Here is a 19679-nt window from a genome sequence, read left to right as displayed (position 1 = left end):
CTTTTCTTTCATTAAAAATTATGTAAACGTGAACCACTTTCTTTTTTGCAATGTCCTAACCAAGGTATATAGTTCATAGGTTAGTGAATCTTTATGTTAATATCAGACTCCCAACTTTTTATATTTATAAATTACAACTGATGTAAATTTGATATCATAGATATTTTTACAAATTCACATTTTAATGTGTACAATAACTTCTTGGGCAATGACTCGTCCTTGTAAACGCAACACTGTTTAAAACTTGTTTTGACTGAATAATATTGATTTTGATGACTTAGCATATCGAGAAATTTCCTCATTGATTGTGACGTTTATTTGTATTTTTACATTAAATGATGTCATTCAAGCTAATCATAATAATTAAAGCTTATCGCAGTAATTAAAAGATCATGAATTTAGTTCTGTATGTGTGCAATAATAATATTCAAACAAAGCATATAAGGTCTTAATAGTGAAAATCAAAATAAATGTTTTTTTTTTTATTTTGAAACAAAAGAATCGGGCTCGAAATTCAACACATATCCGTTGATGAAAGAGCGCGATCTTAGCAATGGCTGGTCAGGTCTTTGTCACTCTCGGGTTATCATGGTTATTGTGTTGCTGTACACAAGCACAACCTCCACCCTTGGACGCTATCTGCGACTCCAACGGCCGATGTACATGGCATGGAAGTGGGTGGTATAGGGGCTGTGTGAGCGACATTCCTGTGCTCACATTCAATCAGTTCAACGATGGCGGTCTTTTGGACCTACGATGTAGTGAAGTACAGGTGCTATCAATCGAGAGCAGCACACTCACATGCGCAGATAAGAAGGCACATGTAATCACACATACTGCTGTCACCATTTATCTTGGAGAATCGCAAACTGAATGTGTAAGATTAGTTATCAATATCGTTCTGAAATAATGTTGCGGGAGGGGGGGATATAGCATTTCTTTTCTTTGTGGTAACTATAATAAAGATGATAGAGGTTGACTAATCCCGAATAACAATTTTACAGCACATCTCACCACCCTCACCTGAGACATCAAGGACCCCTCATCCGACTTCCGGCCTACTGACCACAGAGAGTAGTAAGAAGGTAATTAATATGAAAAGAACATTTTTAAGGTAACTAATAAATATAGAAACAGTTAGACAATTTTTTTAATAACATTTTTGCAGCATGTCTCTTTTTAAGTGTTTCCCACAATATAAGCATTATTGGATAAAAAAGACAATGATCTTGTGAAAGATTTTGGGTGAATTTAAATTTCAAAGCTTTGACTTTCTGTCTAGTTTGCACTTTTCATTGCAGAATGCTGATGAAAAATTGACATCCTTCAAAATGACCTCTCCAAGTGCTAAAAGCGAAGAAGTAAGTACACTAAAAAAGAAATTAACTGATTTTATTAACTCATTATTTAACTTATGATTTTCCCACATATGAGTGATGATCTTAAGTAAAAGAAAATTCTCCAATAAGCACACTAGCAATTTTATAGGTGCATCCCACAACGTCTGTGTCAAGTAAACCCAGTGAAACAGACAATGTCGAGTTTGATGGAAAAACGCTCACCATTCTCGTTAGTAAGTACATTAATATTATATCATTTGATTTCATTTCAAGGCTTTATTATCATTGTTTGAAATATCATGTTCACATTAATAAGTAAACCATATCAAATCATGCATCCTGTTTTACATATCATCTTTCTACTTTATTTCAGTATTTTCATTTATATTCTCATTCATCACTCTGTCAATAATAACTTTCTGCTGCACACGCGCATTTAATGCAAGAAGGAAAAGACTAAGGAGTCTCAAGAAATTAAGCAATAAGATTAGCATGAAAGAACAATTTGCCGAAGCACAAAGAATTCTAGATAAAATCCATGCGATTCATGATGAGGTGGATGAATTATAGATTTTTTTTTTCACTTTCAGTCATCTCCCTTATTCTATCCTCCGGAAGTATTGGATGCTTAATTTTTTGCAGTGTATATGCCTCATGCTGGAGAAGGTGTAATCAGAGAAGACTGTCCACCGAACATGATTGTTAAAATTGGTTTTTTTTAATCTTTTACAGGTTTGGTCGGGATAATATCTGTTTTGTGTCAACTTCTAGATAAACTTATAAGAACTTTAGAGAATGCTGTTCATTTTTGTAAAGACATTTATCAACATATTAAGCAACTTTGGCTAACAAAAAACAAAAATCAGAAAAGAAAGGTACTTTCAAAACCTCAAATTATTAAAAAACGAGAATTGCCACCTAGACAAAGGAGGCCCCCCCCCCAAATGTATGGCTATGACGAATATGTATAATGTTCTATAATTTAATACAATTTTGAATTCTGAATTTGTTTTGATGTAAGGGTTAAGATTTTTTAAAGAGTGTTTGCTTTTCTTTGAATATTAGATATTATTTCAACTACATTCTGTAAAATTTAATCTTTGTACTACCTCATCATTTAAATCATAATGTAGTGATTTTTGCATTTTCATTATCATTCATTTATTCTAAATATTTTCATCTTGATGGCATGTTTACATGGGTGGATTTATAATTTTTAGCTCTTCTGAGATTGAGGTTCAAGTGAGCATCATAAACGTTCATATTTTTATCTTCTTGGTCATTCTTCATTCCTAATGATGCTGCTAGCTGATTATACTTGATATACGTGATAATGTTAGCCGAGTGAGCAAAGTGATTCCAGGGCCTCTTGTTTACAAATGTATGTGTGTGATGAGTGGTTTAGCTAATATTTTCCTTAGGTATCTATCTTTAATAAATGTCATAAAAACATGTCAGTAAAGGTTTATTGAAACTCTTTTTTATGATGAAAACTTTATTTGATTCTATTGAGTACAATACAGTCTTATTTTTCCTTGTAGAACTAGTGCAATCTTTTTTGGTTAATTATGAAGGTTAATACATTTACAAAGAACTTCATGGATTATGATTATTTAATGTTTAAGAAAAAGTTACTGAGGCAAGAAGGATATCTCAATTTGAGAAATAATTCAAATATATTTAGATGTTGTGTGATGTAATAGGCAATCATTTGATGTACAATTGTAATTGTTGATGTTTTCTTTTTATATATGCATGAGATATGTGCCAAAAGGAATTTGGATTTTATATGCAATCATTTGATGTAAATTGATAATTATTTATTACTTTTGATTTTTTATTTTTACATGAGATACATACATGTGCCAAAAAAAGTTTTGAACGAACATGATAATAATCATTTGATGTAAATTGTAATTGTTATTGATTATTTATTGTTAATGTTTTGTTTTTTATAAATATACATGAAGTATGTGCCAAAAAGAATTTGGATTTTATATACTCTATCATTTGATGTAAATTACTTTTTATTTTTTATTTTACATGTGTCAAAAATGTATGGCCAATCATGATAACAATCATTTGATGTAAATTGTAATTGTTATTGATTATTATATTTTTGTCTTAATATACATAAGGTACGTATCACAAAGATACATACATGTTCTTGATTTTTTGTTTTTATTATTTTTTTATATCCATGATATATGTGCCAAAAATAATTAGACTTTTTAAAAATGATTTTTGTTGACTTTATTAAACAATAAATATAAATGTCTGTTCTTTTTTTTTTAATTTTTTTTTTTAAATTCCAGTCAATAAATAATTGTTAAATTCGAGTCAATGCCCTGATGGTATTTACAAATGGAATGAATAAATTAAAATTAATGTCCTATTTATATAATGATGATATTAAGAATATAGTTCAATGGAAAATTCTGGAATCATTAAATTCCCAAGCTTTCTGTAAAATATAGTGTGTGATTTTTTAACCTTCTGCTTATTATCATATGGGTGTAGTCAGATCTTGAGCCTTCTGTAAGAACATAAGTAAACGAATTTGAGCCTTAACTTTATTTGCATATTTGGTATATATTAAACAGTACAGTGGGTAGGGATAGTCTCCAAGCCTTCTGCTATATTTACATATTTGGTAGACTTATATAGTGGAATGGGTGGATCTATATGGGTGGAGTCAGATCTTATGCCTTCTGTAAGAACATAAGTAAATGAATTTGAGCCTTACCTTTATTTGCATATTTGGTACATATATTTAACAGTGCAGTGGGCAGGGATAGTCTCCAAGCCTTCTGCTATATTTACATTTGGTAGACTTATAGAGTGGAATGGGTGGATCTAAAGTGACAGTGGGCAGGGATAGTCTCCAAGCCTTCTGCTATATTTACATATTTGGTAGACTTATAGAGTGGAATGGGTGGAGTGACAGTGGGTAGGGATAGTCTCCAAGCTTTCTGCTATATTTATATATTTGGTAGACTTATAGAGTGGAATGGGTGGATCTAAAGTGTGCTAGTATCAGCATACTATTACTACTAAAAAAATTAAGATCGTCGTTTTATTAATTTTTATTTTTTCATTTTGGTTGACGACATTAACCCTTTAACGGCCGCCGTTTTGACAGTTTTTGCATGAATTTAGCAAACAATTTTAAAATGAAATTTATGACATTTTCTGAAAGACTTTACATAAGGTAACTCATATATATTATGAAAGGTCAGATACCAAGGGTTCATACTATGTTGTGTTTCACAACCTTATGGTAACCATGGCAACACAATATGGTCACGAACACAACATTTGATGTATTTTGAGTGTTTTTGACATGATTTAACATGCGTTAATGTTAAATACTTTATAAAAGAAACTTTATCAATTATTTATGCAATTATCCATGTTGTGTGCTAAAAAAATTTAGTTATAGTATTTTTTAACCTTTGAATCTACCCATTTAGCATCTAAATGCTTTCCTTTTTTACCGTTGGCGCCGTTAAAAATGATAACAGAAATATGTATTCTAAATGGTTATTAATAGTAAAATATATCTAACTGACCATCTGATATCTTGCAAGTCTATTGATAATTATAAAACTTCGATTATAAGTTGATACCTCTGCTCTCTCCAAATATCATTAATTTTAAAAGGTCAAAGGTTAATTTCCATGTATTATTACATTATTACATATAATTCTGTCCATATCAAATAACGAACAATATTTCAAGAACACACTGTTTACCAGCCATCAAACTTTACACAAAGGGTGGTAATAGCAAGAAGATGGCATCATTTTTACATGTCACAAAACATCAAAGGTAACCTCTGAAGTATCTTAGCTTGGACAAGAATAGACAATGGTTTCATGTGGAGAGTAAGCTCATACAGTCAAAGTAAGCGTATCTAACAAAGCAGGAATTAACATTTGGAAACCTATAAAAACTGTTAGTTCATTGTATACACTAGTCTAATCAATTCTATATTAGGTGTGATCACTTTATATGCAAAAAAATAACTTCTTAACTACATGTAAATGGAATCAATTACACACACATTAAATACCAGCACTAATTCAAATTTATGTCAATGTATGAGCCTAAACGCATATAGTGATATACCAGTGTATTTCTTTAGAAGACAGACAAATAATTATCAAGTAATAAAGGAAACCTTTAAAATACATTCATGATTATAATGCTGTATTTCATGGACAATTTGCAGACATTGATACATTCAACTAAAACAAATTTGATGAGAAAAAAATGTGATATGGTATAATGATAGTAAACAAAAAATTAACAAATACATTGAATTGTTTGAAATTCACAGCGACTCCAAATCTAAAGTATTCAAATGTTTATATACATGTGTACATGTAATATTTAGTAAAATGTAACCCTAACATGAATGTACTAAATCTTGAAATGTTTATGATAATTCGTTTTTATAAAATCCATTCAAAGACAGCAATTACCCTCAAAATACATTCTTGTTTATTTGCCAATCAACTACCGTATATCCCATATAATACAGGTATCACTAAATTATGTTCTAACATTTTCAGATTAGAAGTTATAATCAAAAATCTCTCGCTCTCTTTTTCTCTCTTTCTTTCTCTCTCTTAATTTCTAATAAGTAAATTGCTTCTAAAGGAGAACTATAACAAATAAAAAATACAGTTACTTATGTGACATACAATAAAGATACAAATGACAGTAACAATGAATACTGTAATATGCAAACTTTGATCATCATATGCATTCATTACAAAACTCGAAGCTGATTTTGCACATGATATGCTTGGAAACAAGCACCCTGACAAAGATGTACCATACACTTGTCACATCCATAAACAACATCCTTCCTCTTGCCCTCTTTTGCACACCATTTACACCGTCCACGAGGTCGTTCTAACTTCATGCTGTGATGCTCACTCAAACCTGCTGCTGTGATCAGATGTTTTCCTAAATGCCTAGGCTGCTTCCTGTTAGAAAAATCTTCAATAAGACTCATGGCAACATCAACATGAAGATCACCTAACGAATAATGTTTCCTTGGTTTCACCACACCAGGGGTCATCTTCCAAAGGAGAAATGTATTGACCAGGGCCACTTCCAGGATGAAATTCATAAAGTACTTCCAGTACTTTCTTGACTGTCGACCAAAGGGACACTTGGAGCGATACTGCATGGCACAATCAACACCATAGTAGTTCTCCTGGTAGGCAGCAACAGCTGGTGGCCGCTGTATTAATATGACCTCACCCCCAGGTACTCGACGATGTGCTGGACCATCTCCAAGTGGATCTGATGTGGTTGAAACAGTATGAACCTGTAAAGTAAATGATGATTTACCAAATGGATGACATGCTTTTTTCAACAATATACACTCCCATCAACACTCTTAAATTAGTCACTTACTGGTTTGGCATCTTTCCATGCTGTTGCAACCAAATTGTCATGTTGCAGTTGCTCGGTATCACCACGACCACTAAAAGTTGGGTTCTTCAGCTCATGAGGGAAACCTTTGCGATTGGTATTGATGGTACCACAAGCATAAATACCATTAACTTCAAGATTTTGAAGCTATGGGATTGATGTAAAGTACCTATAAATAGAAAATGTCACATAACAATATTGTCAGAAGTTGTATCAGTATGCATTTCATTATTCTGAGGTTTACTTTTTTTTCATATACCGGTATACATGTAACTGATGGACATAGCATCACTTTTGAAAGTGGGGAGTAGGGCAGACAAAGGAAAGACTTTCCTTTGTCTGCCCTACTCCCCACTTTCAAAAGTAAATGAAATTTTGGAAAATTACAACTTCTCAAAAAGGAAGGGGGTGCGTATTGTACCCACTGCTAATTTCCTTTCAATTTCTATATGCTCCCTGAAATGTAGAAAAGTGGGGGGACCAACTTCATATACATTTTTTATATGTAAATTTAAGAGAAATGTTTGCTGCAAGGACCCCCCCCCCCCCCCCCCCCGAGCAAGTAAGTAAAGTAAGTATATACATAGAGATAAAAGCATTAAAGACTAGTTTGTTACCTGTCAAAGAAAAGGTGGTGACCTTTCCATTTAAGTGGTTTGGATAAATGTTTAACCACCCGTTCTCCAAGAGACTGTCCTTGCATCTCGTCATGCTTGCCCAAATAGATTTTATAATCGTTGGTATATCCGTTTGGTTCACACCTCATCCAGACCTACAAGACATTTCATTGTTGTTTATGACCATGACAATGTGCACCTAACCTTTCCCATTACATCATCAGCCAGTCAGTACATGTATTTGTCTACAATGATAATTAAAAAAAACCCAGAGCAGAGCAAATTAACCCAGAGATATTTCATAAAAAGCATTTCCTTAGCAGGACTGATTTAGGACAGATGGAGGCAGTAGTCCTTGGGCTACATTAACCCCCCCCCCCCAACCCCTTCCCAATGGACAAACTTTATATTCTAGAGAATAAGAAAGTAAATTAAATAAAGTCTCCCTAGGCTATTAGGTAGAACAATTTTTGTATTTTTAATGTGATGGCCGGGGGTTAAAATATTTTGTCTATATGTCCTATTGCCTGTTTACTTTTCCAGTCATAAATATAACCAAGGTCATTTATGATAAGCAAGGTACACTGTACATGTATTTCAAATGGAATTTAGTCCTTTTTGTTTGATATTGAACTGCATGTTCTTGTCTTTTATTTTGTATATGCTTTTCTTTAATGCTTTGTTTTCTTGCATTTAGATAAATTATTTCAACTATAATAAAATAGATCTTTGGAAATAGCAAAAAAAAGAAATCATTGAGAAAAAATACCTTCATCCCTCTTTTGATAGGTTTGCATGGTGTATACTGCTTTGCGAAGTAATGACCTTTGTAGCGTATCATCCCCTCATCTATGCTCTGACACTGTCCAGGCATCATATACCTCTGGAAATTTCTCCGAGTCATCTCTATCAATAGGCGTATCTTGTGAAGACTGTAAGACATTTAATGCCAAATATGTTTTGTTGAACAAAATCATATTTTTGTAAAACAAATTTTGAATTATAGATAGCAACTCTCATGGATTTTAAAATCTCGCTTCTATTTTTCAGACAGTTTTGAACTATAGGAAATTATAACAAAAAATTGCTGATCGCAATTTTATATTCTCGCGATTTGATACAAAACACCTGAATCGCGGAATTAAGTACTCGCGTAATATAAGGAATTTACAGTAACTGGCGTTACTCAATTTGTATTTACACAACTGCATTTACGAAACTTTATTTTTCAAAAACTAATGTCTCAACACTAAAATGATGACATTTTTACATTTTTGACACTGGTGATAATGCACTTTTATGATAACTGCATTCTACAATATGTTACTTTTATTTACCAGTCATACTCAGGAGATCCCACAGGGCCTTGAGTTGTATTGTCATTCAAGTGTAGATACTCTGTCAATCTCCGGAAACGGCTCCTACTCATAGTGTCTTTGAATCCTTGGTTTCCTATAACATAGATATATACAGATTTAGATCATAATAAATGATCTCAAACAAAAGAGTATTATAATAACTATTACCATGCAATAATGAATAGCATAGAAAATAAAATGATTCAATTAGAATAACCGACTTAGTTGATACATTTTAGATATAACCTACATGTAGCTGGTTTTTCTTTTTATTTGGAGGAGGGTGTTTCTTACATAATATAAATAGGCCTAATAAAATTAATTATAACACCAAAACATGTATTCATACTGTTAATATTGATAAAATCCATATTCTTGTCTTATAATAGTATCTTGTGTTATTGTGTTACAAAAAAAAATCACATGAGAAGTAATTTGTTCAACACGCACCTGCTACTCTGCAGTTTAGAACATATGCATACTATGCATGCGTGTTTACTGACACTACTAATTAGCCTACTCGAATTCATCATGCAATTTGCTACATTAGTTCTAATGATTTATACTGTACCTAAGAACTTGTTTTGTGACCAGTACATATCTACACTTGGAAGCTGGTTGGTGCCCATAAGGATGTGAAGGCCAAAATACGTCTTGATTTCCTGAGGAGAAGTGTCAATCCAATCCGCGTCACGGTGACCTCTTTTCTCGAATTCCTGAGCAGCGTACCTGTTGGTTTCATTGGACACTCTCTCAAAGAAAACCTCTGATACCATCAAAAAGAAGTAGCTCAAAATGTTGTCATTCGGCGTCGAATCGTGACTTGGACCGGTTTCCTCTGAGAACGGTGCGACCGACAGGGGATGCAATTCGCTGGACCAAAAACCGGGACCCTCTGAATCGCTGATCTGACTAGAGAAAGTCTCTAAGGACGACTGGGAGTTCGGATCATCATCCTCATCCGTATCAGATGAAAAAGAATCTAAAGAATCATCAATGTTAATGTCTGAACCTACAGAACTGCTGTACAAATCGTCGTCAGATGAATCACTGTCACTTTCGCCGTCACGGGAAGCCATGTTAATTTTCCGCGCTGTTTACATTGTTGCTATACAACCAACATGTGACGTGAATTTTTATTTTTAGAAACTGGAACCTTGTTGAACCTGTCGGGAATCTGTATTATTTTTTTTTCAATTATTTGTAGCCTAGTCTTTCTTTTTTATAACGCCTTGTCCAAGCTAATAGAACGTCAAAATGGCTTGCTTCTTTCTATATCCAATTCCTTTAATTTTCTTTTGAACACGCTTTTTAGATCATCTATTTTCCACGATCAGAAAAACCGATTTGCATTCGCGGATATCTTTTTTATTTTTAATCATACAATATCATGTCCCATACGAAAATTGCAGTAAAAATCTTAATCGTTTTATATATGGTAATTTCAACTAGAAAATTTGCTCAGAAAATTAAGATTGGTTAATTATAAATCAGCCCAAATTCTTATATTTCATGACGTTTGACTGCTTTTCTGCACGTACGTGCATATTTCAATCATATTTTTTGATATTTAGATGACCTTACACAAAAATAATTTCTGTTAGAAAAAAATTCCCTTTTTTCTCTTGTTTTCAAATATATCAATTTTTTCATTGTACTCCAAGTCTTTACATCATATCAGCAGTTTTCTCTCAGCGCGCATAAAAATGCGTCAAAAGGCGCACTTGGCCGTTAAGGGGTTAAAGGGTACCCCCCCCCCCCCCCCCCTCACGCGTTTTTTTTTCTCTAAATCATAAAAGAAGTTTGTAATAGAATTATGTCTAACCTATAAAATATTGAAGTGGTATTTATTTAACGAAACAATAGTAGATTGTCTAATGGTGTATGGAACCTCTGAGTTTCTCTCTCTCTCTCTCTCTCTCTCTCTCTCTCTCTCTCTCTCTCTCTCTCTCTCTCTTACCCGACTTTCCTGTATTAAGAGGAATGGGTCATACACCAGTTATATGGGGAAACCTCTTTCCTACATTTTGTTTAAAATAATTATAAGATATCATTATTAAACAAAGGTCTATGAATGTAAACACCTCTTGCATATCTTGATTGCTTGCCTTTAACAATGTCTTTTGGGAGTTTTTGTATATGGGGAAATAATTTTTCTCACAGAATAAAGAGGAAATGCAATTCGGAATCCCTCTGAATGTATAGAGTACATATATCCTTTCACAACAGTGTTCAGTGTCTTATATAGTTTGATTTTATTTATATTACTGTAATGTTATTTTCATTTATTTTTAAATATATAAATTCCTACAGATATATAGCCGGTATAACAGATACATTGGATCAAATTATTTTAATTTAGAAAAAAACTACGGTCCTCGCAATCCAGGCGTTCATTCTCACTAAGCTTTCCTCATACTGTTCTGGACATCACTCTCATCCATTTTTTCTTTTTAAATCCTCCAAATTGCTTTAGACTTCTATTACAATATTCTCATTATCCAAGTCCGTTTTCAAACTATCTCGCCGATTTACCCGGTTTATACCTCATACTGTTTTCTCACTGAATATTCCCCATACTGTTTATATATATTTTCTCACTGAATATATTCTCTCACTGAATATTCCCCGTACTGTTTCTATATATTTTCTCACTGAATATTCCCCGTACTGTTTTATAATATATTTTCTCACTGAATATTCCCCGTACTGTTTTATAATATATTTCCTCACTGAATATTGCCCATACTGTTTATGTACATTTTCTCACTGAATATTGCCCATACTGTTTATGTACATTTTCTCACTGAATATTGCCCATACTGTTTATGTACATTTTCTCACTGAATATTGCCCATACTGTTTATGTTCATTTTCTCACTGAATATTGCCCATACTGTTTTTATATATTTTCTCACTGACTACTCCCCACAATATTTTCTCACTGAATACTCCCCACAATATTTTCTCACGGAATATTCCCCATACTTATTATATGTTTTCTTTCTGAATTTCTTATTTATTACTTCCCATACTGTTGACATGTTTCCTCACTTAATACTCCCTATACTGTTTATTTAGTGATTCTCTCAATGTATATCCCCCATATACATTCTCCATTCTCACTAAATATTCCCGACCTTGTTTATATATATTTTCTCACCAAGTATTCCCTCTGTTTAATATTTTCTCTCTGAAAATTTCTACTAGTGTTGACGTTTCTGCATACTCTAGTTATAAACTATTATCAATGGCACCTCCTCTCTGTCCATTAACTAAATAATCTTAATACTGTCTCTCTTTCTCCATGACTGGATACTTGCATCTCATGCATTTTCAATTCTCTGTTACAATTTGTCATTCTCTTATCCTCATATTGAACTTCAGGGTTGCATTTTACAAAAGAACTTACGACAAAGTTGTAAATAATTACAGTCTCATAAAATGATCTGTAATGAACAAAATTGTCATAAACCATTTGTTTACAAATATTTTAATTCCCATAATTATGTTTTTCAGCCATAAGAATAAACTATTGATTAGTTTGTGATAAACTAGCACTTATTAATTTGGTCGTAAGTTCTTTTGTTAAATGCAGCTCAGAAATCTTCCAAGTTATAATTACTCTGTGCAATTAAGGGTGTTGTTTACTCAGGGTTTGAGTTCTCAAATTCCGATTGTTATAAAGTGCAATGTAATGAGTAAAATTTGTTCTAAACACAAAAAAAGTATTTATGAAATGAATAATTATTGACAAAACATTCAATAGTTTTACATTATTATGGAATTAGGCTCAAACAAAAATTGACTTTTAGCCAAACAGGAAATTCGGACTAAATTTTGCAGATTTTGTTTTCTGCTAAAAGTTTTTTGGCACTAGTCTAATATTAAAAGTTAGGATTTTATATTTAAGTCTATGCAATTTTGCATATTTTCCGTTGGTTTTACCTTACTTATTCATTAAAATAATCTTATGGCACGAATAATAAAAATATTGAAAAATGCTTAAAAACAATAAAAGACACCATATCTCAAAATTTTGATCATTGACCTCATATAAATTTTATGGCAACAAAATAAGGTCAATATAAGTAGTTCAATATCATAAATGTGTTTGTATTATCATCATTCAATTTTTTGTAAAATTGGATCAAATATGGGTAGGGATTTGAAAACTGATAGAGAAAATTCGGACTGAATTATTTTTTAAAATTGCTGCTGGAATCTTAATGCTGTGTACTTATTTAGTGCCACTACCATTCATAAACTGTATCTTATTTTTTAAAGTGTTTAATTATTTGTAATATTTTTATAATTAAGAAAATCTCAATCATAGTATAAAATTTTATGGGATTTTTCATGATTTTTCAATATATATTTAATGGCCATTAACTCAAAAAGTAGGTCATTGACCTACTTTTCTGAAAGTGAAAAATAACAATACAAGCAAAGGTCTATAACACACAATAGATGGTTTTCCATTATCATCAGTGGATTTTTTTTTCATTCTGAGTAAACGTCATCCTTAATCTAATAACATAGATAATGGGAATTTTACAACAATTTCAGTCATCTTTTGACTATAAAATAAATTTTACCCTCTCTCATTTTCTTCGATAGACTGTTCATGTCTTTCGTACTTATCAAATGATGGAACTGAAAATTGGATTTACATTTTTTATTCAAACATACTAATAACACATGTTCAAGTGGTGTTTCATTACCAAGTATGCAAGTTAAACTAATGGAAATGTATATGAGGTCAAATTACAGTAAAATATTCCAATAATGATTTGACTCTTTTAGCATAGTGATTTTCATTTCCCTTGACTTTTCAATATATTAAACACTTGATGATTAAAATTAATTATGCTCAAAAAAGCAATTATCTGTTCCAGCTACTTGGCTGCCTGTTTTACTGTATGGTTAAAACCAAGCAAAACGTAAAACCCTTACTATTGCATCAGTTTGACAACCTGCTGATGACTGAAAACATAAGATGCCAGTAAAAAAAAAAATTTTGCCTGCTTTACCAGAATTTCAAAATTTGGCCCGAGACACAATTAATTTTTTTGTTCCTTGGCATTTGTCATATTTTGGCCCCTTTTTTATGTTGTTGCACTAGATTCCAAACATAATACTTCACAGCATTCCACCCTCTCTCTTCGATTAACTTTCTAACTCTGTCCGACTTCCTTCCCTGTAGCATTACATCACTCTTACTTGGAGGACAACATAGTGTAAAATTTTGATGAAATGGTGTTCTTAATGCTTGTTTATCTTCCTCTTTCCATGGCCTTCTGGTACATTTCTTTGCATTACTGCAAACATATTCCGTATCTACAAAAAATAGGAGTGAAACGAACTATAATTTTCTGATTTAGAATATCATTTGAAATATAAGTTTTCTTCAAGGCATTTCTAGGAATTTACCTTTCTCGATTTGCTTTTGTTCCTTCTGCTTTTGTTTATTGTCCTTTATTTTTTGGGGGGTCCTCTCCTGACACTCCTTAAAAAACCAAGAAATATCTGCTGAGACTGTGGCTTTACAGGTGTATACAGTACTTACAATGAGGAAAGATACATCTATATATTGTCTACTTATGTAACATAGACCAAAACTATACAAGGAATGACATTTTTTAAAAAATGTAATATAAGTTTTTGTTTCCATAACCATGGCAACATCATTTGTCAAAAACCCAATATGATTACATATTTTGAATTCTGATATCTGAGAAAAACTGTAAGAGGGTTACTGGCATTTTGAAATTTTAACAAAAATTCTATTTTTTGCAACCATGACAACACTGTTGAAATAAAAAAAACCCAGGTAATGCGCTTGTACCATCTACTACCAAGCAATACTAAATTCAGATCGGCAATACTTATCAACAATATTCAACTTCCTCTGATAAACTGTTAAAAATTTCTTAAAATGTCAGGAAATATATTTTGTACCATTACTGAAATACACTAAAAAATCAAGTGGTTTTTTTTAATTGTGAAAACTGAGTAAATAGTGTTTTGGATATTTTTTAAAGATATGTATACTGAATTCTAATTTCAACTGCAATTGTAACAAGACTTGCCATTACACAAGGAACAATAATGCATATGATTTAGGGTGGGGATCTCAGTAATTTTCATGATATATTAATCATTTGATATCTTGGGGTTATTATAACCCATAGAGGCCTTGATCTGCATTTTACAAGATATGTTTTGACATCCTGATGGTAACAGTTGAACATATTATACTGATGGCATGAAAAAAAGTTACAGTATTTTAAAGAAAATTGTACAAACCTCTAATGAAGAACAGTCTTGCTCATCACAATCCTCCTCTTCAGACTTATCTAACTGTATTTCTGAAATACAAATTGCCTATTTTGAACATTTGTCATGACAAATATAAAAATAATACTTCTTATCAATTTTATGCTTCACTCTTAAAATCATGTGGGGATTTCAGAGCAATACGAAATCAAATTTTGTATACCTTCCAATGTGATATCATCCAGAGTTTTTCCAGCATATCTATGGATCATTCCACAATCTGCAGCAATCAACAATTTGCTGACCTTTGCGTGCTCAAGAGTTTGTTGTTGGAGTCTGTAGTACTTCCTATGTACGGAAAGGGTGTGCCCCATATGGTTTGCCAGCCATTCTAGCTCGTTCTTGGAATCCAGATCAACTATCTTAAATAAAAATAACATTAAAGGTTCATCTGGTAGGCTTACACACTAAAGGTACTATGAACACAGAGTTCACACAACAATACCCTGCCATCTTCTCATGTATAATGGTAAAGTTTTTAAATTTTTATTTTTTTGGAAATGGTAAACTACAAGTATTTGTCCAGTCAGAAAATAAAATAAGGTTACAAAGTAATTTTGAATAATTATGCAAAAAAAAGTTCTCATGAGCAAGAGGCGATTTACAAGTGTACCTGTGAAACTGTTGCAATGTATTTTCTCATATTAGTTGTAGTAATAAGTTCAGGATTCTTTAAATCCACTCTGTTTGTTATCCATTTGAGGGAATCTCAACATTTCAAGTGCCCAGAATTGGAAGATGGTGCAGCAAACAGGAAAGGGTTTTGAAGAGGAACTCCAATGGCATTCCTTTTGCTGTTAAGCAAGTCTAATGCATTCCACATGTCTTTAGTTAGCAAAACAGTGACTTTTCTGTTCTTCTTTCCAACTATTTCTACAAGCTGTAGCCTGAAATCCATCCAAAAACAAAACAAATGAAAAATACAATAGGCGTTAAATGTTAAATTATGTTGTAGAAATGTTTGTCCAATGATTGTTGTCAAAAATAAGCCAAAACTGTTTTAAAATATTGAGACACTCAATAATCATATTTACCTGTCCATCAGTTTCTTTTCAATTGGTGATAAAGTGGATATTATTTCCAGATTTTCAGCATCCTTCCATTCTCCAGTTTTTCTGTTTACGTAAGCCGATTGTTTCATCTGACTGGTCTCTCCCCCTCGGCGCTTGTTAAATATCGTAATTCTACATAAAACAACCATTGCCAAGTTTCTCCAGTTGACAGCATTTATGTCTTTCAACAGTAATTCACTCAGCCTGACGATTTCATGAAGAAGGAAGTCTTTCAGTTTTACTATGTCACAGGTTAATGGCAATATGTCTGGTTCATTGTACGTCCTCTCAGCAATTGTTTGTCTGGCATGGCTACTTATGTTGTCAGCCCATTCAATGTCATGCAATAAGATAAAGTTTTCTACATCTGTTCGTCTCTCATCATCACCATCTCGTATTGCCCTTCCTCTAATTACCTCAGCTAATCTTTTCAAAGAATGTCCAAGTTTCAGAGCAAGGGAGGGAAGACTGTATTTCTGACATCCTTTTTCTGTAAGCAATGAAGGGTTTGAACTTATTTTTTAAACACCATCTACTACTCTGTTAAACTCCTTTGGTTTGATGAAATCAGTAAATACAGCTGCCTCTGTTGACACGCACCTTAATGACACTTAATGTCGTCCCAGCTGTCGAAACTTTTGTCTGACATTAGGTAATCTTCCTATTTCCCACTCTTTTCAGCATAGCAGATCCAAAGGACATCAAACTGTTGTCAGACTGTATTGCCTTCAAGACACCATCAGATTTCATTCCTGTTAATATTTCCTGAATGTTCTCCTGCAAATCTGAATTTTCATGCAAGTTTGAGTAAAGCAGTATCTGGGCTGAATAGACCAAAGGCTTTTCTTCTTCATTATTCTGACATCGAAAAGAACATTCTTTAGCATGCCTCCAAAGTTCACTTCTTACAAAAAAACCCAAACAATGGAGACAGGGAAGAAATTCATTTGAATCCTTTTCAGTTGTTGGTCGTCTTTCAACAATCATGTGTCCTTTTTTTCTGTAATTCTTTTTATATTATAATGAAAGTCTCCCATATTTCTTAGTTTCTTCCAAAGCAATTTTCTATCTTTTCCTCCTTTCTTTTTAGCCAAAATTTCAGCTACTAATTTTTCTCCTGAATGTTTCATTTGCAGATGAGATGATATCTTGGAGAAAGTGTCACCACAAAAGAAACAAGCATGCCTTTTGTCATATACACGCTTTGTTCCATGTTTTACAACAGGTGCAACTGAAACCTGAAGAAAGGGATAAGGTTATATACACATGCCAGGGTTCGACTCTAACCTTAGTCGAACCACTTAGTCACGGACTAATAGATAGAATAAGTGGCAAAAGGCGAAATTAACATGGTGCGAAAAAATAATCCTGTATGCAGTATTCACATACCTGTTTCACTAACACATGCATCTCCTTCAGCAACAATCTTGACTTTTGATGTCCTATCCTTAAAAAAGATCGGACTAAAATGCCTATGTGTTCAATATTACAGTCATTTTTGCAATTATCTTATTTTGCCGCCACCCCCAAATCACTTCAAGTTTCAAAATAATGGACCAAGTGTCTCTAAAAAATTACACAAAGACTGGGGAAAAAAAGAATGAGAAAAGAAAGAAAAAATAAGAACACTAAAGTAACAGTATGTTATCTGTACCTTTGATAGGAATGGCCGAATACATTTTGTATCAGAAAACACCTCATCAGATTCATCAGATTCATCAATACAGTCATCCGATTTAGGTTTCCATTCTTCATCAGAAGACTCAAAATCAAATACAAATAGGGGATGGGCGTATCGACAGCCCTGGACATTGTGCACAGTACTGCACCTATACTTTTATGGAGCACGATACCCATAAATTACTGTGCATTCTACTACAGTTATTGCCGAGATCAAAGGGATGCCGCGGACATTATTCCCAATATACCACGAACGTCATCAGTAAATTATCAGATCAGAAAGACCTATTTGTCCCGCACTGAGTATGAAATTACAACTTCAAACCGTCAACATTTTTAAAACCATGTCAATTTCACGTGTTAGTTCCAGTCAAAAAAGAAAGAAATGGCGCCACTGGCGTAAAACAATACAATAGTGCACAACTTCAAACTATAGACTACCTATCCCGAAAATTTCGTATTCATATCTCTAATAGTTTCTGAGATCAGCTCTGCACAAAATAGGTCGTAAAAAAATAGAAAATCCGCCTTAACTCGGTACCGGAAGTGACGATTTCAAAATTTCAAAAAAAATATAGAATTATGACCTCTGGCAATCATCTGAGGAAAAATTGTCAAAATCGGCCGAATAGTATTTGAGAAATCGCGTGCACAAAATTTGTGGAAAAAAATAATAATAAGAAACAGTACGAAAACAATAAGGTCTTCCGTTGGAAACGGAAGACCTTAATAATAAAATAAAATTTAAAATATGAAAGAAAAAAACCCTTTAAGTGCTTTATGTATTTTATTTTCACATTTTCTCTCACTCTTTTATTGAAGTTATATTCCCCCCTCTCCCTCTCCAAACTACCATTCGACATTAAGTACAATTGGCAAAGAAAATGAGTCATTAAAAAGGTAGATTGGATTCTTGTGTAACGTAATGTACCAGAATGTGTTATATGTATATTTAATAACTTTAAAAAAAAATCTTTAGTCATCACATTTTCATATTGTTTAATTTCTAAACTATTAGCTAACTGATTTTTATAAAATTAAATTAAATCTTTTGAACTTCAGAAAAAGCAGGTTTAAATAATTTCGATAATTTAGTTTGAACATAGGGGAAAGTGTTTTTCACCCTCCCTCTGGACCTTTTTAGACCCCTAAGTCCTACACCAGAGAGCCAGAGTACCTTTTCGCCAGTTGCCAGTTACTCGCCGGCACTCGAATCGAACTGGCCACCAATAAAATCACCAAGTTCTGACGAAGGCAGATTTAGTCACGTGGAAGACTCCATTCTGACTAATCTGAGGTGATGAATAATTGCAAAACTTTTTAAATAAAAATAACAATTCATGTTCATCATTTAATTATAACATTTAATGTATAATCAATTTATTTGCTCATATGCTTATGTTTTTTACAAAAGGGTAAACATAAGTTCTTAAAACAAAACTGGTAATCATCAGTTTGTAAGATGTAGATTAAATTGTAACGTGGTATCTGACACCCTTTATGGTTTTCATAAACAGGAGAACAAACCCTGAGAAGACTGAACAACTTGAAAAGAGAATGCGTACGCCAGGAAAAGTGCTCCCAGACTTTAAAGAACAGTTCAAAACTGTAAGGAGCTTGATGACGAGGATTGAAGATTGCACACAAATAAAGAATATTGTTAACTTTCTAGAGAACAACGTGTTAAAAAAAAAGAGTTGTCAGAAAAGCGTTCAGTTCACGACCTTATAGTTCGGTTTGAAGTGTGTGTGAATAGACATAACTTGGGTCTTAAACCGTTGTCATTGTAATAGCACAAAACTTGGGTCTTAAACCAACACATATCTCTGATTTTCGGTACTT

At 32.8% G+C, this 19679-nt stretch overlaps 3 protein-coding genes across 4 annotated transcripts; 1 reads left to right on the top strand and 2 right to left on the bottom strand.

Moving 5' to 3' along the window:
• The first annotated feature begins 553 nt into the window (after nucleotides 1–553).
• LOC105324036 (uncharacterized) lies at nucleotides 554–2087 on the top strand. Its single transcript, XM_066087253.1, has 5 exons — nucleotides 554–877; nucleotides 1005–1085; nucleotides 1302–1361; nucleotides 1489–1569; nucleotides 2073–2087. The coding sequence occupies exons 1-5, from the start codon at nucleotides 554–556 to the stop codon at nucleotides 2085–2087; spliced, it is 561 nt and encodes a 186-aa protein (XP_065943325.1).
• Nucleotides 2088–6777: 4690 nt separating this feature from the next.
• LOC117691224 (piggyBac transposable element-derived protein 4) lies at nucleotides 6778–10097 on the bottom strand. Of its 2 annotated transcripts, XM_066080725.1 has the most exons (5): nucleotides 9338–10097; nucleotides 8746–8860; nucleotides 8178–8340; nucleotides 7409–7563; nucleotides 6778–6960 (listed from the first exon to the last, which is right to left on the bottom strand). In XM_066080725.1, exons 1-5 carry the CDS (start codon nucleotides 9843–9845, stop codon nucleotides 6939–6941), a joined length of 963 nt encoding a protein of 320 aa, XP_065936797.1. In that variant the 5' UTR covers nucleotides 9846–10097; the 3' UTR covers nucleotides 6778–6938. The 2 variants fall into 2 exon arrangements, with proteins under 2 accessions (XP_065936797.1, XP_065936854.1); XM_066080782.1 differs by lacking the exon at nucleotides 6778–6960 and having other exon boundaries at nucleotides 7524–7653.
• Nucleotides 10098–13429: 3332 nt separating this feature from the next.
• LOC117691277 (uncharacterized) lies at nucleotides 13430–16687 on the bottom strand. The gene is made up of 6 exons (XM_066080843.1): nucleotides 16140–16687; nucleotides 15719–15992; nucleotides 15269–15467; nucleotides 15076–15137; nucleotides 14200–14275; nucleotides 13430–14106 (listed from the first exon to the last, which is right to left on the bottom strand). The coding sequence occupies exons 2-6, from the start codon at nucleotides 15746–15748 to the stop codon at nucleotides 13856–13858; spliced, it is 618 nt and encodes a 205-aa protein (XP_065936915.1). The 5' UTR covers nucleotides 15749–15992; nucleotides 16140–16687; the 3' UTR covers nucleotides 13430–13855.
• Nucleotides 16688–19679: the final 2992 nt, after the last annotated feature.

The sequence above is a fragment of the Magallana gigas genome, chromosome 1 (assembly GCF_963853765.1).
Source record: "Magallana gigas chromosome 1, xbMagGiga1.1, whole genome shotgun sequence".
NCBI classification, from domain to species: domain Eukaryota; kingdom Metazoa; phylum Mollusca; class Bivalvia; order Ostreida; family Ostreidae; genus Magallana; species Magallana gigas.
Note: the sequence above shows the minus strand (reverse complement) of the source record. Positions and strands in the feature narration are given on the sequence as shown.

What these genes read in the sequence shown, in the direction of transcription:
- LOC105324036 (XM_066087253.1), top strand. Translation starts at nt 554, where the DNA reads ATGGCTGGTCAGGTCTTTGTCACTCTCGGGTTATCATGGTTATTGTGT. An exon ending in GAGAATCGCAAACTGAATGT is followed by an intron (nt 878 to 1,004) that starts GTAAGATTAGTT and finishes ACAATTTTACAG; the next exon opens with CACATCTCACCACCCTCACC. An exon ending in CAAGTGCTAAAAGCGAAGAA is followed by an intron (nt 1,362 to 1,488) that starts GTAAGTACACTA and finishes GCAATTTTATAG; the next exon opens with GTGCATCCCACAACGTCTGT.
- LOC117691224 (XM_066080725.1), bottom strand. Translation starts at nt 9,845, where the DNA reads ATGGCTTCCCGTGACGGCGAAAGTGACAGTGATTCATCTGACGACGAT. An exon ending in GTCACAAAACAAGTTCTTAG is followed by an intron (nt 8,861 to 9,337) that starts GTACAGTATAAA and finishes TCTATGTTATAG; the next exon opens with GAAACCAAGGATTCAAAGAC. An exon ending in CTATCAAAAGAGGGATGAAG is followed by an intron (nt 7,564 to 8,177) that starts GTATTTTTTCTC and finishes AATGTCTTGTAG; the next exon opens with GTCTGGATGAGGTGTGAACC.
- LOC117691277 (XM_066080843.1), bottom strand. Translation starts at nt 15,748, where the DNA reads ATGAGAAAATACATTGCAACAGTTTCACAG. An exon ending in AAGACTGTTCTTCATTAGAG is followed by an intron (nt 14,276 to 15,075) that starts GTTTGTACAATT and finishes TGGTTTTTTAAG; the next exon opens with GAGTGTCAGGAGAGGACCCC. An exon ending in ACAAAAGCAAATCGAGAAAG is followed by an intron (nt 14,107 to 14,199) that starts GTAAATTCCTAG and finishes TATTTTTTGTAG; the next exon opens with ATACGGAATATGTTTGCAGT.